Here is a 17,875-nt window from a genome sequence, read left to right as displayed (position 1 = left end):
GCTTTTTCAGAAGATCCATCATTAGTATCCCCAGATATCATTTCTTCTATTGCAAACAAAGTGAGAGAGACCTCAGAACCAGGACTGGCTCTCCTTCTTACTAGCTGTGAGGCCTGGGCAGGGCACTCAGAAGCTTCACTGAGCCTGAGATTCCTCACCTGTCAGCAGCGCCAGGACACCTACTCCACCAGGTTTTGTGAGGACGAAGTGAGATCATACTTCAGAAAGGCTGGATTTTGCTGATCGGCACCCCCATGTAGTCATTTAACATGTTCCTCTGTCCTCTAACATGTCCTATCAATTGAAAGTTGGATCAAGAGACCCGATCAGATGCTGCTAGTTCAGGCTTTGGCAAAACTCCTTCCCAGGCAGCAGTGCGCTCTTCTGTCGAGAGGGATGTGCTGTCTGACTGCCTCTCTCTGTGTCAAGTTTGCGGCTACCAGTTCTCCAGGCCGAGATCCATTCATGTGTCTCTGTTAAAACCCCTCCATGAGGCCGTCAGCGGTGATCAGCTTGGCCTGTCTGCAGCCTTTGACCCAGCTGGTCTCTGCACTTGACCTGTGAACACCATCCTGTTCTTACGGCACTGACAGTCCCTCCCCGCATGTGCAGGTCCCTCGTGTCCGCAGCCCCCAGAGATTGTCTCGGTCGCAGTCACTTCTCTTCTGAATCTGCCCTCATTCCCTGGGGTACCCACCTCGGCATCTCTGTATCATGTACGTAGTCCAAGTGTCCCTCCGTAATCTAAACTCCCACACACCTGCCACTGTCCTGTCTCTGCTCAGACGTCTGACAGCTTCTCAACCTAAGATTTTGAAGACCCTTTACACACACACACACACACACACACACACACACACACACACACACACACACACACACACACACACACACACACACACACACACACACACACCCTCACCCTCCAGCCAAATCTGTTCCTTGCACAGCGTCCTTGTCTGTTATAGGTGATATTGTCCAAGTATACACAGACACACACACATACACACAGCACACACACCCCTCCAGCCAAACCTGTTCCTTGCACTGCGTCCCTGTCTGTTACAGGTGATATTGTCCAGGTCTAGGAGATTGGATCTTAAACCTAGGAGAGAAGCCCAGCTCCTCCCTTCCTCCCATGCCCCTCATCCTCCACACACACTGTTGATTCCCGTGTCTCCACTCTCACCCGTGGTCTCCCAGACCATGATCTCCTGTCTAGACTCTGCAGCCTCCTCCCTGGTCTGCCTGCTTCCACCCTGGCCCTGCAGTCTTTCCCCAGCAGAAGAGCTAGGGTGCTCCATGTTACATCAGTGGCTCCTGCACCATCCATCCAGTGTGTCTTTGTCTCACTCAGAAAACAAGCAGAGTCTGGGTGTATTTCTGAGCCTCCTCAGCCAGAGCCAGAGGGTGTCTGTGACGCTGAGAGGGACCGGGCACAGCTCCTTCTGCCCACCTGTCCTCCGCAGCACCTGCTGCCACTTCCACGTGGACTATCCTGACCACACCTCACTGTTTTTCCCTCCAAAACATCACTTGTTTTTTAAATTCTTTGAAAGTGTTAGTTGCTCAGTCGTGTCCGACTCTTTGCAACCCCATGGACTGTAGCCCTCCAGGCTCCTCTGTCCATGGGATTCTCCAGGCAAGAATACTGGAGTGGGTTGCCATTCCCTTCTCCAGGGGATCTGCCCGACCCAGGGATCGAACCCAGATCTCCTGCTTTGCAGGTGGATTCTTTACCATCTGAGCCACGAGGTAATCCTTTGGGCTTCTTCTAAAGGGCTTAGTGAAAACCTCAGCTGGGGATTGACTGCTGCATGAAGCCATTTGTTTAATGAGTTTTAAAGGGCAGAAGTAGAGAAACTTCAGGGGCCTCTCCAACCTGAACAGAGTCACCGTAGTGTTGGGCTGTGACACAGCCCTTGGTCCCTTACATTCTTCCCTAGCTGTCATCACAGTGACAGTCCAGCCCTGCATCCTGGGTTTTTCCACTTAGGATTCTGTCATCAAGCGGCTGCCATCCTCTGCTTGACGCCCCCTTTTGTTGGAAACATGAGCTGAGAGCACACGGGCTCTTTCTTCATCTTCCTCCTCCTTCTCAGTTATGTCCTTAGAGCCTATTCTCAGTAACAGAACCATCACAGCCCAGGGCAGAGTATTTCAGCACCTGAGCTCTGTGTCATACTGCTATCCAAAGGGCCAAATCTGTTTGTTTCCAACCAACCTTGCCTGCATGAACCAGCCGCACCATAACCCCCCCCCCCCCGGGTCTTTTTCTTATTTTTCAGCTGTGCCATGCAGCATGCGGAATTCTAGTTCCCCAACCAGGGATCGAACCCACATCCCCTGCAGTGGAAGTGTGGATTCTTAACCACTGGCCCACCAAGGAAGTCCCAGGGATGGGGTGGGATTCTCACTCCTTTCTTGTCCTTGATGTCCTCATTCGAGCAGAGTACTCTGTGTCATCCAACTTTGGGGGGAAATTTGCTGGTCTGCCCATCAGAGTTACGAATGCAGCTCAGGCACTTCGCTAGTAGTCCAGTGGCTAACGCCTCACACTCCTAACGCAGGGGGCCCAAGTTCGATCTTTGGTCAGGGAAAATCTCAAATGCCACAACTAAGGTCAAGTGACGAAACTTAAGACCTGGTACAGACAAATAAATTAATTAATTTAAAAAAAATGAAGCTCACAAAGGACTTTGAATTAGAGAGGGGAAAACACAAGATCATCTTGGAAATAAAATAGTCAGAGAGACTTGTTTAGAGGGGAGACTCTTTTCATATTTCTTCGTAGTATAAAATGAACCTATATTCATTCTAGATTTAAAAAATGCAAAGAAGTATAAAGAAAATGCAAACCACCCAAAGTCTCGCCACCCAGGGTAAAGCAATTTAGTCGGTCCTCTCGGTCTTTTTCCTATGATTTTTTCATGTCACTATTTAAGCTGGTTTTTGTCATACAGTGAATCAAGAGCCCTTTCCATGAGATTAATTGTACTCTTACTGGCTGTGTAGTGCTCCGTTATCTGATACCGGGCCATATTAAGTAGTCTGTCCTCTTCCACATTCACCCGGTTCACAGTTTGGTTTTTTTTTTTCACTATAAACAGTGTCATGCTGAACACCCTGGCACAGGCGTGTGCCCTGGCTTTGATCCCCTTTTTGGATAAATTCCTAGAACCGGAGTTGCCTGTTTGGGCAGCCCAGCACTTCCTCACGGTTTCTGTTCCCCCGTAAGTGTGGCTCAGAGCTAGGCTTTTCAGCCCCGCTGCCTCAGGGGATTCCCCCAGCTGTTCCCCCATCACCGCCTGCCTCAGTGTCTTGCTTGTTTTGTTTACCCCAGTGTCTTGCTTCCAAGAGAGGAATCTGATGGGCCTGTTGCCACTTTCTGAACTGTGCCATGTTGGCCGAAGCTCACCAGCCAGCCTGTGAAGTCTGAGTTCCTTAGGAAGGGTTGTGGCCAGCAGTCCCCGAGCAGGAGCAGCTTCAGTGTAGCTTGTGACTTTACAACACTGGGGTTTGTCGTTACTTTTTTAAAAAACAAAACATTTGAAGAGTCTCTCTCTGAGTGTCATGTCTTTAGAATACAGTTCTTAGTTGGGCTCCTTCAGTGTGCTTTAGTCCGCTGTTGGGCTCCTTCAGTGTGCTTTAGTCCGCTGTGTCCTCGCTGAGCACACACTATGTGCTTGGGGAATCCTGGCCTCAAGGAACCTTGTCTCAGCAACAGTGACATGCTCCGTAATATTCTGATACTGAACCTAGAGTCTGCCTCGTCCTGTTGGCAAGCTCATTATGTCAGCTCGTGTTTTAGAGATGAGGAAGGTGAGGGGTTTTGTAGCCTGCTCAAGGTCACACAGCTTGTAACTAAGTAGTGGAGCCCAATTTGGAGACATGTCTTAAGTTCCACTGGTTAGAGCTGTGCAAAGGTTCAGACCGCAGACTCTCCAAGCGATGGAGTACTGCACAACCTTTAAAGAGAAGGAGGAGGAAGTGATTTATTAATAGAAATTCTCCCAAGTATTTTAAGTGGGGAAAAACCAAAGTTGTAGACACTGTATGTTGTGTGTGTGTGTGTGTATATGAGTGAGTGAGTGTGAGTCATTCAGTCATATCCGACTCTGCGACCCTATGGACTGTAGCAAGCAAGAATACTTGAGTGGGTTGCCATTTCCTTGTCCAATGTATGTGTCCCATGTTAATAGAAATTCTCCCAAATATATTAAATGGGAAACCAAGTTGCAGGCAATGTAGGTATTGTAGTCCCATTTAATGTATTTGCTGTAGTCCCAGGTTTTTAAAGATAATTCATATATACACATTCATATATACACATATTCACATATACACATATGGGCATCACTAAAAAGGAATGGAGTTGACCTCAAAGGGGTGGTAGGCGGGAGTGGTAAGAGGAGAAACTTTTTCCCTCTTACACAGTGTGTACATCATATAAAACATGAGAAATTAGAATGATACCACTACAGAACGGAATAGGATGCAGCATTAAAAGTATATGCTTAGTACTAATGAACGATTTTTATAAACGTGGTGAATATTCTTGCTAAATCAGTATATAGATAAGGGCAGATAGATGTTTTATCTATGAAAAATGCATAGAAAGGTCCAGAAGGAAATTGCACCAGAGCATTGTAAGTGGCTGATTTACGCAGTGGACTTACGGGAAACTTCCCCTCTTAACTCTGCACCTTGCAGTTTCCTGTAATCTGTATTATGTGTATGAAAGGGTGAGAGTGTTAGTCGCTCAATCACAGCTAACTCTTTGCGACCCCGTGGACTGTAGCCCACCAGCATCCTCTGTCCATGGAATTTTCAAGGCAAGAATGCTGGAGTAGGTTGCCATTCCCTTCTCCAGAGGATTTATTATGTGTATAGTTGTGGTTTTTTGTTTTTTTTTTTTTTTACTTCTGGGTGAGTTTGGATCTTATTCTTACATAACTGAGGCATAAGATCATCCATTTGTAAGGTGGATGCCTCCAGGCTTCCAACTTTTTTAAAAGCAGGCCAGTCATGTGGGATCTTGGCCTGCGACTGCCTGGGGCGCTCGCTCAGGGTCGGTCCTGCCCGTGAACCCTCTCTGTGGTCGCCTCCCGCAGTGGCACTAAGGAAAACAGAGACCAGCCATCATCTGTCCCTCGACAAAGCCAACGTCCCGCCTGAGATCTTCCAGAAGTCATCCCAGTTGGCAGAGTTACCGCAGAAGCCGCCACCTGGGGACCTGCCCCCAAAGCCCACGGAACTGGCTCCCAAACCCCCCATTGGAGACTTGCCACCTAAGCCAGGAGAGCTGCCCCCGAAGCCACAGCTGGGCGACCTGCCTCCCAAGCCGCAGCTCGCAGACTTGCCCCCCAAGCCCCAGGTGAAGGACCTGCCTCCCAAGCCACAACTGGGGGAGCTGCTGGCAAAACCCCAGACGGGAGATGCCTCGCCCAAGGCCCAGCCAGCCCCGGAGCTCACCCCCAAGTCACACCCGGCGGACCTGTCCCCGAACATCCCCAAGCAGGCGTCCGAGGACACCAACGACCTCACGCCCACCCTGCCAGAGACACCCGTGCCGCTGCCCAGGAAGATCAACACGGTGAGTGGTGCTCGGAAACCCAGGCACGTGCTCACCCGGGGTCGGGTGTCGTTGGGGGCACAGGGCCTGGGGGTTGGGGCCGGGCTGTGGACCCCAGCAGATAGGCGTCAGGACCTGCCTGCCCTGTGACCACGGGGCCGTGGCCACCTCCTCACGGCCCTGAACCTCTGTCTCCTCCTTCACAGAAAGGGGTTAGAACACTGCCTGCCTTCATGGGCAGTGAAATGCAGGGAAGTGCGAGCAGCGCCCCGCAAGTGGTCACCCTTGTCTGTGGTCCTTGAGCAGGAGACCGTTCCTTTCCCAAGGTCCCGGGAAAGCAGCCTCACACCTCAGCTTTGCGCCTTTTGGAGGAATTGGACATAAAGCCCAAAGAGACTTGTACCAACCAACGTAGAGTTTGGTTTGAAGTCTCCCACCCCTTCATTTTCACAAAATGCCTTCTGCTCTATAGTATGTCCTTTTTGCTTTAAACATGCCTTTCCGTCCCCACCCCCTAAAAAAAAATCTTCTTTTGGAAAAATGAAGCTCTGGGAAGATGCACACGTACTGCCTGTCCTGCCCACGCTGCACCCTGACCGGGGTGGGAGCACCCCGGGTTAAGGAACACAGGTAGCGGGGGGACCAAAAGCCTTGCTCACATCTTCCCATGGAAAAACAACATTGTGATAGAAGTGTGTCCCTTCAATACTAAAGGAAAGGTGAGAATAGTGAAACAGAGCCTCTCCTGGGTGGGAGGCCACAAGCATGTTCATTGATGGATGCTTGCTCTTCACGGTGCTCGAGAAGCCTGAGCACCACCCTTGGCCTTGATGTACACAATTCCAGTCTGTGCTACTGCACACGTCACCATTTAATTATCTCATTTAACCCTCCCTGTTATAAATGGTCACACAGAGGTCTTCCAGTTTGCTCACAGAGTCAGAGCGGAAGACTTAAGACCTCAACTGGCCGTAGCCCTCGGCTTCTCAGACTCCACCAGCTCTGGCTTAGCCCGGGGAGGGGAGTTGTAGAAGCAAGTGGGCCATCAGGGAGAGTGAGGGAGAAACCAACAGACCAAGAGGAAAAGCACTTGACCCCAGACTTTGAGCGGGACAGCTTGCTTTTTTAAAATTCCTAATTATTTAATAAGCCAGGTGCCAGAAACATCCTTTGGGAGGTCAGTTCTCTATTTCCATCTTCCTGTTTGCAGAGAACTGGAAATCTAACAACCAAAAGCTCGAATCAACATGGGTCAGAAACTAAAACGTTTTGGGGAACTGCCTGGAGGCCCCCGCCCCCGCCCCGGGCTCCCCTGCTCTGTGTCAGCAGCGTGTGCTGACACGGCGCTTTGCATGAGGGGCTGAGAAATGTGTTTATGCTGCATGTGTTTGGTCTGCTTTACATCATGTTTCCCCAAACCATTTTTAGAATCTGCTGTCATCTTTGCAGGCCGCTGCGGGGCGGGGTGGGGCGGGGCGTGGTCGGGCACATCGCTTATTTCTGGTGAAGCTGGATTTTGATCCCTTCCCCGTGATGTTTGCTCTCAGATGGAAGTCATTGGTGGTTACCGGCCCCCCTCCACTCTCACTGGGCCTCCCTGCTGCCTTGGGCAGAGGGGCCCTTCTATCTGGAGAGCACCCAGGGCTAGGGGCGCTCCCCCCTTTCATCAGGGAGAAACTGAGGCTTGGCGAGGTGAAGCCACTCGCCCTGGGTCATCGTGTCCTCCTTTCCCTTCAGTCGGTCCTGTGAGCTAAAACCCCGCTGCTTTCTTGAAGGGGAAGAGCAAGGTGAGGCGAGTGAAGACCATCTATGACTGCCAGGCGGACAACGATGATGAGCTGACTTTCATGGAGGGTGAGGTGATCGTGGTCACCGGGGAGGAGGACCAGGAGTGGTGGGTACGTACCAGCCACGTGGCGCTGTCCGTGGTCAGCCCGCACACGCCCCCCAGGACACAGTGCCTGTCCTGCCTCTTAGCCGGGAGCTTCGAAACCAGCTCAGGAGAGTACCCTCATCACACAGGGCTCATTCAACCCTGGCCCAGCCAGCTCTGCTCAGGCCTCGCCCTTCAACACCACCGCCACCACCACCACACAAACACACACACACACACACACACACACACACACCTGCCAGATGTTCTCAGGCTCCATCACCACACACACACATACACACATACATACATACTTGTGTGCACATACATCCCCGCCACACATCCTCAGGCTTTATCACCCCACCTCTCCACATACACACACACACACACCCGCCGCACATCCTCAGGCTCCATCTTCGTCCAGCCTGAAGTTCTATCAGGAGGATCCCTGCCTCACGTGACTTCAGGGGGGATTCAAGGGGAGGATTCAAGGAGACCATCTGTGACAGCTCCTTTTCCATGAAAACCTGCTGCCTAGGTGTCAGGAAGGAGAGGCAGCCCTGTCTCCCCTCCGCGGCCTGGGAGCTGCCTGGGTCCTGGGTGGCTGCAGGGGACCCGACGTGCCCACAGCTGTCCAGGCTATTGGGGGAGGAAGCCTCTGGCAGGCCCTGCCGGACAGAGGGGCAGCGGGTGGACGCCTCCGAGGCGATCACTCCCCACCCCGGCGTGGAAATTCTGCGTCCTTGGCAGCTGGAGCCCTGTCCTCCCCAGAGCGCCCGACCCTCTGTGCTGAGAAAGGGACCTGTGGTTCACTGCTGAGCCCAGGACCTGCTGACGCCCAGAAACACACACACATGGGCACACTCGTGGCCCTTCGCCTTTCCTCCCCCTGGGCCCAGACCATGACTCCAGAATCCCGGTCACAGCCATCGGGATGCTCCTTGGGCCGCAGCAGTGGTTCAGCCGGGGCAGTCTCACTCTGCAGGCACGTGTGGCAATATCTGGAAACATTCTGCTCGTCAGGGCCTGGCCAGGGTATGTGCTGCTGGCCTCTGCTGAACGTCCTGTGATGTGTGGAGGAGCCCCCACCACAAAGAACCCTCTGCCCCAAATGTCAGAAGCACTGGGGCTGACAAACCAGAGGCCCCCTTCCTCCCTCTCTCTGTCTGTCGTGAAGTCTGGTGGGTTAGATCCCTGACAAGGAGACGGGTGCTGAAATCTCAGCGTGACTCACCCTCTGGCCCTGGGTGCAGCCTTCTGTGAGCCTCAGTTTCCCCCTCTGAAAAGGGAGGCACGAGTCGCCCTCCCTCACAGGGATGTCTGAGGACTCACGTGCATGACGCCAACTAAGACCCGATGACGTGGGTCATCCTGGCCTTGCTATTAACCTCTCTGTCCAGATGGAAACCAGTGCACAGAGGCCCGGCTGACCGTCCAAGGCCCCAGGCCTGGTGAGCAAAGGAGGCCGCCCATCTTTCTCTGTGATAGTCATCTGAAGCCAGCTTGCGTGTCGCTGGTCTTTTTCCTGATAGGGTTCTCTTCGAAGCAGTTAATCCTCATGTAACAGGTTATTCGGAGCCTTGGGAGGTAACAATGGCTGACAGGTTTAGGCAGCAGACAAGAAAACAGCTGCCCCCATCACTCTCAGACTTTCACAGCATCCTCTCCTCCACCACAACCAGAAAGCAAGTTCTTGGTGCCTAGTAGCCCTTTTTATGTATAGAATCGTTGGTGTAGCTTCCCCACAGGCCTGAGAAGCAGGGGTTTTTCAGCCCCGTTTTACAGACAAGGGAGGCTTAGCACGCTTTGCAAGGTCACCCAGCGGGAGAGGCAGCCGAGCGGCCTGGTTAAGCGCGTGGTTGAGGCTGCAGCCCAGGAGAGACCATGGCAGGACCCCACCCCTCGGGGCCCCTGTCCCTTCGTGTAGAAAGTGAGGGCCCCAGGACCGTCCACCTCCCAGGGCTGCCTGCTAGCGAAGCGATCCCTGTGAAAGCGGTTTCGCCGTGCATGGCGCCTTCATTGTGTCTGCCTGGGGCCTGCATCAGTATCAGCTCCGGGGGCACTCGGACCCACCGGCTGCCTCCTGCCTGACGCCTCTCCTTTCTCCCTGCAGATTGGGCACATCGAGGGGCAGCCCGAGAGGAAGGGCGTCTTCCCAGTGTCCTTTGTCCACATCCTGTCCGACTAGCAGAAAAGCAGAGCCTTCAGACTGTCCGCGCCCGTCATACCAGACCGCTGCCTCCCCGAGACCCTGTGCACACCGTGTAAATAGCTGCTGTTACCGAGTGGAAGCTCCCGGAGGGGCCGCCTCAGGAGAGGAACGGAACGCGTGTTGTAAATACCCTGCGGTCTCTGCCTTCGCCAGTATTCGGGTAGCCTTGGGGCCCGGCGCGCCTTACTGGCTTGCCAAAGCCATCCTTGGTATCTAGCACTTACATTTCTGTCTATGCTGTTTTCCAAGCAAACAAACAAGCAGGAATATAGGAACTGCTGGCTTTGCGAATAGAAATGGTCTCCAGCAACCGTTGAAGGGCACAGAATTGCCTCTCTGTTCCTAACCTGACAGTATTCTCCATTGTGTTACTGAGAAATGCAACATTAGCAAAGAGGTGGGTACTGTCTTCCAGGTGAATCTTTCCACTCCGTGACAGACCAGCCTGTTGTTATCTGTGTACACAGTTTACAGCTACAAAAATCGACTTTGGTATTTATTACAGAAAAGTGCTCAGTTCTGTGTAAGTGTTATTCCTTCAGCAAAACATCCACTGACCCAGAACGCTGGGTGGCATTTTACAATGCCCACAGCCTCACGCAGGTTTAGACACGTGGGTTTATGCTGTCTTAAGAAGATGAGTGCCCGCCCCTGATATTACCTCATTATGCAAAAATAACATATCCTTCATGACTATTTTCACAGAAGTTTAAGACACATCTGATGAAGTTCAACTTTCAGGAACCAAGGACTGCCAGAAAATATTAGCCTCTACATTATGCATGCATTTAGAAGCTTACCTGAAATCTGCCTTTTATAAAGGAATAGTATGGATAAGTTGAACTGTACATTTTTTTTAAACTTGATTGCCATTAAAGCAGAAATTATAAGGTTGCAACAAACATTTGTTTCCAGTCAGTCATTTGGCTTCCTCTAGGGTATGAATACGCATATCACATTATGAATTAGCATCCTTCGACTATGTTAACACCCCTAACGTGTCCGTTTTAAATTATTTTCTCAGTTTTCATTCTGGATAAATTTAAACTCTCAAAAGAGTGTTCAAGAAGACGACGAATTCAGAAATCAGTTCTGCCCACCATTTTCCCCCGCCCGCTCTCCCCTAGAATCCAGGTGCTGAAACCAGCCTTCTTTTTTTTCCCCCATTTTCTTTACTAAACCCCAGTCATAGATAAGTTTCCCAGCTCTGTTGAACAGACACGTCATCTTCAAGTCAATTCATAACCAAGTTTCTGAACGCTGCTATGAATTGCACTGTGAAACATGCTTTTCTGCCAGGGGTCCCTGCCCCTCCCGTTTTTTTTTTCTCATCCCAGCCGTGTTCATCAGACCATTAAGACCATCCTAAGTTTTTCAGTCTTTTATATCAGCCTGAATCTGGGGAAAGAATACAGCAGCTCCACTCCCCAGTCCGTGGGACTGCTCTCGGATTCCGAGGCCCGTGTGTCGTCCTGGCAGTGCACTTGCTTAAACAGCTACATTGGCAGCAGCGCAGGAAACTAATATTTTTAAGCAGATCATCCTGGCAACAAGTGAGAAATGTTCATTTCACAGAAGCACAGCTCCCAACCAAACCCTTAGGGGAGCCCTCTGTAATCAAGTCGCAGTGCTTGGCGAGCATTAACTTAGCTCTGCTCACGTGATCACTGAACCAATAAACCTTGCATGACAAACCTGCAACATATCTCACCAGCTATTATCGGAAAGTGATTTTAAGCAACTGCTTCCTCAGCGTCGCAGCACACGTGAACTCCACACAGATACGGGACGTGCTGGTGTGCGTGGTCCAGTGTTGGCAGGCTTAATAGTGCAGCCACCGGGTGTCTGGACAGGAAGTCACCTCCCAAAGTTATTTAGTGTTCCAATTCATTCACTTACACTTAAGTTGCATTCAAGCACTGTTCATTTTTGTGGCCTACAGTATTTTCAACTGATCTCAGAATAAACTGGCTTTTAAAAAAAAAAAACACACACAAAAGCACGATGTCTAAAATTATATGGAATTAATTCCTTTTCTTTTTTCCTCTTTTAGAGCAACTTTTACACAGATGCTTTTTAACACTTGCTTTTTTTCCTGGTTTTGTTTTTGTTTTCCATCAGGAATCTGAGTTTTCTCTAACCCAGCTTACTGTGGGACATAGGAAAAATAGATATAAATAAATACCTTTGGCGACCTTGGTTGAGTTTGAATCTGGTATTGTTCTTAAACTCAGTGAGCCGCTATCTGCAATTTTGTACATGATAGAGAGTATTTTGAAGGTATGGAACCTTATGGGAAAAATAGCTAATTCTTCTTTGCCCCCCCGCAGCGGGGAAAGTTATGTTCTGCAAATAGTGTGTGTCTTATTTTACTGTTGAACAGCGATTGCTATTTATTTTTTTATTGCCTAGAACTTCAACATGTTGTATAGGGATCCCACAGCGCCACAAGTTAAATTCCGAATTCCCATCTGGATGTTATGCTTAGACATCAGTATACTCGTCATTTCACATGTATTTAATGTGACTGTTTTTCAGTACTGTATGTGTTCATTTCTACTTTTTTTAATATTTAAAATTGCTTTTAAATAAACATATTCTCAGTTGATCCCAAACATCTGACATAAGGTCATTTTGTGAGTTGTCCACGGCTCTTCTGGTTGGAGGAAATCAGAACTTGACTTGGCTGTGCTTTAGGTGGGGCGGGAGGCAGGTACAGATAACACAAGTCACGCAACTTCTACGTTCAGATTCACTTCAGATAAAGAATGTGCATTACTTTCCTCGGCTTAACAAACCATGGACCTGTAGCATTTCAGTTCTTTCTCCTCCCTGACCCCGCTACCCCCAACCCACCCCCACCTATAGGCACCCAGCCTGCACATCTTGGAACATCGTGAATGTTACATTTTTTTTTATCATAACTTTTAAAAAATACATATTTCTGTACTTATTTGGCTGCACCAGGCCTTAGTTGCAGCAAGCACATGGGATCTGTGATCTTCGTTGTGGCGGGCAGGATCTGTAGTTGTGGCTTGTGGGATCCAGTTCCCTGACCAAAGCTCGAACCTGCATTTGGAGTGCCGAGTCTTAGCCACTGGACCACCAGGGAAGTCCCCAAAGGTTACATGTGGATACACTGAAAGTTCTTGGGCCCTGCTCAGTGCTGTGTGTGCGCTTCTGTTCTGTAGCTGTCAGCACTGATACTGCTGTGCTGTGAGCACACCGTGGTCTAAGCACCGAACGTGTGTGGTCTCATCTCTCCCTCAGGAAGCCAGGGGAAGCTGCGAGCCCACCAGGAGGCTCAGGGAGACGCAGGCCCCTGCAGCAGCCCTCATGGTTACTCACCGACCACTTCAGGGTCCAGGTGAGTGGTCCTGGCTCCAGGGCCGTCCTCAGGATTTCCACCAGGTGGGAGATGGTCTCCATCACGAAATTGTAGCCAGAGAAATGCCGCGGTGGAAAGCTGATCGAGACCATGGCTTTGGTCCCAGCACCTGTTTTGTTTCCTTTCATGAAAGTGGGTAGCTCTCAATGTCTGTTCACTCACCTCAGCAAGATAAACCCTTCAAGCCAAGCTGTTGGGGAAGATGGCGTTTGCCACGAAAGCCAGAGACTTTTCATCAGGATGGATCTGGGAGAGGCTTGCATGGTTATCTGGCTGTTTCAGGCCAAGGGGCAGCCAACTTTGCAATTACAAAATGCTGCAGTGATTCCATTGGTTATGTATTATTTTAAACCTGGAGCAGCCTCTGAGGTCATCGGACTGGCCCCCGTTGAAAGCTGCCCCTCCAGTACTCTGTGAGCCCTCAGTGGCCCAGAGATCCTGGAAACAGGCAAGCTCCCTGAGCTCTCTCCTTCAGGTCCTTCCAGCACCAGTGGATGCAACATTGTTCCCTGTACGTGGAGTCTGTCGTCTGTGAGGCAGAAATCCTCCTCTGTCCATGTTCAGATGAGGAAATCCGCTTGTAGGCTGCAGTGACTTGCCCAAGCTCACAGTAAGTCATGGCAGCAGTGTGAGCCTGAGGCTTCCTGGCTTCATTCCCGGCCTTCCCACCTTCCCTCCCCAGCCCTGCTGTTTTCTCCTCTCCCCTGACCCTGTGCCCTCCACTGTATTTTTTGAGTCTTCCTCCTCCCAGAATGTGGCTGTATGTGTGGCAGTGGTGGGGTGGGAGGGATGATAATTATTGGGTTATTCAACCCATTCTTTGCCTCCCAGATGTTCTCATCCATCCCAAATGGAAATCTTTGATTTCCCCAAATCCGCAGCGTGTGGGGTCGTTTAAAGCCAGTGGGTTTCCTGGAGGAAGGAAGTCTGTGCCCATCGTAGGGGCCTGCGACGATTGCAGGGGGCGGGTGTGGGGGTGGGGGGCAGCAGAGGAGGCAAAAAACTGGGGCAGGGGCTGGTGGGATGGTGTGTTGTGAGCCTGCAGCAGCTCAGACAGGGACCAGTGCTGAAGGTACAGGCAGGGATGCTCCACCCCAGCAGTCGTGCCCCTCTGCTTCCCGGGAGGCCCCTCTGCACGCTAACTGCTAAACCAGCATTGTGGCCACGGCGCTGGGTCCAGTACCTTATCAGTACAACCATGCTCATCCCAGCCCCACTGAAGAGGAACTGTTCTCCTCGTTTTACAGTTTAGAAAGACTGATGCTCAGAGGCGAAGATATAACTTGCCAAAAGTCGGTTTGCTTGAGAGGTGGGCAGGGGCCATATCTAAACCCAGAGGTCCAGGCCCATGTAGCTCCTAGCTGTGACCTTGTGCTGCCTCCGCTGCTTCTGTCCCCTGGCTGCCTTTGCCGAAGAGAGACTGGGTTGGAGCCCGCCCACCCAGCCTTGCAGGACAGGTCAGCTTCAGGGAAGTGTAAACCAGGAAGCGCAGCGAAGTTTGCAGCTCAGAGAAGTGACGGCCTTGGCAGGAGGGGCCTCAGGGTTGGCGGGGGGGGGTGGGGGGGTGGGATGTATCTTACTCCTTGGACAGCTGCTCTGCAGAAGTCAGGCTGGCACCCAACATGTCAGTGCCTGCAGTGTGTGACTGAGAAGAAAGCGGTGGGTACGCAAGTGTGTCTTGTCTGAACACAGCAGCTCCGTGTGCAAACACCGAAACACTTAAGCTCCTGGAAACAGGAATTAGAGCTCTGATAAACACAGCTGTTTTGCAAAACTCTTACTACACAGCAAACCCTAGTCAGAGGGAAGGCCAAAATGATGACCTTCTGCAAAATCTTCAGGGAAGACGCCTGCTTGGCTTCACGCTTCTTCGGACAGGATTTGAACTTTTGCTTTATAAGTCTAAGCTGATTTGAGGACGAGAAATGGCAAATGTGTCATCTGCACACAGGCCTGAGAATCCAGCAAGCCCAGGTTTTGAGATCTGGGCCAGCATCACCTGGACCCTCAGCATTTAAATCACTCCTGGGCCCTGTCCCTGGAGATTGGGTGTCTCTGAAGGGGGCCCAGGAATCTGCATTTAACCAGCATCCTCAGGTGGCCCCCATGTACCGCCGGGGGTACAGAGCCCTCTCACCTCCCAACAAGGACTTTGAACCTCTCCTTCCTCAGAGATAAGTGAGAAACCACACAGATCTACTCATTGTTGACATGTGACCCCGTAGGCTATAGCCAGTCAGGCTCCTCTGGCCATGGGATTCTCCAGGCAAGAATACTGGAGCGTGTTGCCATTCCCTTCTCTAGGGGAATCTTCGTGACCCAGGCATAGAACCCCAGTCTCTTGCAATGCAGGCAGAATTTTTACTGTCTAAGCTACCAGGGAAGCCCACTGACATGCAGTTGATGACCTCCAAGTATTCCTTGCATGAGCAGGCCCATGGAACCTCCCAGCAAAATTAAGTAAAAGAGCACCCACTGTTGAAAACAGGGGTCGTGTATGGTAGGCAGAGCTTCCCATCCCGGGGTCAGAGCAGGGAGCGGGGCTCCGGTCCACATTTGCTCTGCCCACTTGCGCTGCATATTGCCGACTCCCACCCAGTAAACAGGAGGCTTGACAATGGGCCTCTTTCTATGGTGTACTAAGCTGCAGAACAAAGATGCACAAGAATACATTGTCTGAATGTGCAAGCTTAGTTCCTGCTCAGCTGGAACCACTTAGGAAGCCCGGACACCAGGACTCCCCTGGCCTGTTCCACCTCGGGAGAGCAGTTGACTGCTTCCCTATCTGGGTCCCCTTCTACGGCTGTGCTTTAGAACGTTCTAGAGCTGGTGAGCTGCAAGTGCACCCAGGCTGTCTTGCGTTCCCTTCCAGGCCAGTCCAGTCTGCAGCCTAGAAATGAGACTGAGTCTGGTCTGTGCCCGAGGTCTGCGATGCAGGTGGTGAGCAGCTCACAAGGAGAGGGGCTGGGAAGGGAGTCAGGAGGCAGAGAATGGGAGCAGAGTCAAAGTGAAGCTGGCTGAACATCTCGTCTACTACAGCTGGACAGAACTTATTTGCCCCAAGACTCCCAGGTAGAAATTGTGCATGTGCCAGGCAAAAGAACACACTAGAGTGTTCATAGCAGGACTATTTATAATAGTTAAAGCCTATAAACTACTCTCATGTCCCTCCCAGGAAGGGTGGTTTAGTCGCTCAGTTATGTCCGACTCTTAAAACCCCATGAACAGTAGCCCGCCAGACTCCTCTGTACGTGAAATTTCCCAGGCAAGAATATTGGAGTGCGTTGCCATTTCCTTCTCCAGGGGATCTTAGAATGGTTCTGTAAGTTGACTAGCTCCACACAATGTGTAGAGCAACGACAGTGAAACAACCACACAGAACAATAGGGATGAATGTCACAGATGATGAGGCAAAAAAGCCACTTTTGAGACTACATAACGTACAAAAATAGGTCATCTGTGTGCAAGTCAAATCATGGTTACCCAAAGGGAAACTTGGAAGGGAGGCCTGGGGGAGGGACTTCGGGGGTACAGATACTATTCTTTCTTCTTGGTGCAAGCCATTTTTCTGTTGTTGTTTGTGAAATTCATTGAGCTATTTGCCTCTGATATGTGCACTTTTATGGGTGTGTGTTATTCTTGGTGTAATGCTGATAAATACATAAACAGCTCTCAAAACACTATATATATATATACATATATATATATGTACACACATATATATACATATATATATATGTACATATATATGGGAGAAGGCAATGGCACCCTACTCCAGTACTCTGGCCTGGAAAATCCCATGGACAGAGGAGCCTGGTAGGCTGCAGTTTGTGGGGTTGCTAAGAGTCGGACATGACTGAGCAACTTCACTTTCACTTTTCACTTTCGTGCATTGGAGAAGGAAATGGCAACCCAGTCCAGTGTTCTTGCCTGGAGAATCCCAGGGACGGCAGAGCCTGGTGGGCTGCTGTCTATGGGGTCTCACAGAGTTGGACACTACTAAAGCGACTTAGCAGCATAGCAGCATATATATATATTATATATATATATAAATAATATATATATATATAATATATATAAAGGCCCTTATTTGTAGCATTTGCCAATTCCCATGGTGTAAATATTTCTGCCAAGTCTGATTCCAAGCTACCAATTTTATGTCGCTGAATGCCAAGTTAACAAAAGTTTTTTTAAAAAATAAAGTCTGCTAAAATGCAGAGATGAAATAAACGCTGGGGAGGGCCCCACGCTAGCAACACCATCATCTACCTCCCCACGACCCTATGCATTTTTTTAAAACAACTTTATTTCAATATATTCCATATACCATACAGTTCACTCATTAAGTGTACATTTCAGAATTGTGCAACCATCATCACAAATTTAGAACCTTTTCCTAACCCATAAAGAAACCTCGTACTTGTTAGTGATCACTCCCATTTTCCTCCAACCCCTGCTGCTGCTGCTGCTAAGTCGCTTCAGTGGTGTCCGACTCTGTGCAACCCCATAGACGGCAGCTCACCACGCTCCCCTGTCCCTGGGATTCTCCAGGCATGAACACTGGACTGGGTTGCCATTTCCTTCTCCAATGCATGAAAGTGAAAAGTGAAAGTGAAGTTTCTCAGTCATGTCCAACCCTCAGCAACCCCATGGACTGCGGCCCACCAGGCTCCTCCGTCCATGGGATTTTCCAGGCAAGAGTACTGGAGTGGGGTGCCATTGCCTTCTCCGCCTCCAACCCCTAACAGCCACTAAATTACTTCTTGTCTCTGTAGAGATTTGTCTCTATAGGAAATTTCATATAAACAGAGTCATGGATGGTCTTCT

The 17,875-nt window shown here is 50.4% G+C and overlaps 1 protein-coding gene across 1 annotated transcript in view; it reads left to right on the top strand.

The window, feature by feature from the left end:
* The window catches only part of ASAP1 (ArfGAP with SH3 domain, ankyrin repeat and PH domain 1), a 337,578-nt gene extending 325,303 nt beyond the window's left edge, over positions 1-12,275 (top strand). The window contains exons 29-31 of the mRNA XM_018058570.1: positions 5,115-5,596; positions 7,351-7,473; positions 9,562-12,275. Coding sequence (XP_017914059.1) covers positions 5,115-5,596; positions 7,351-7,473; positions 9,562-9,636 — 680 coding nt within the window. The 3' untranslated portion in view covers positions 9,637-12,275. The remainder of the gene's footprint in view (positions 1-5,114; positions 5,597-7,350; positions 7,474-9,561) is intronic.

This window comes from Capra hircus, chromosome 14 (genome assembly GCF_001704415.2).
Source record: "Capra hircus breed San Clemente chromosome 14, ASM170441v1, whole genome shotgun sequence".
Lineage (NCBI taxonomy): Eukaryota > Metazoa > Chordata > Mammalia > Artiodactyla > Bovidae > Capra > Capra hircus.
This window is presented reverse-complemented; position numbering and strand designations above follow the sequence as displayed.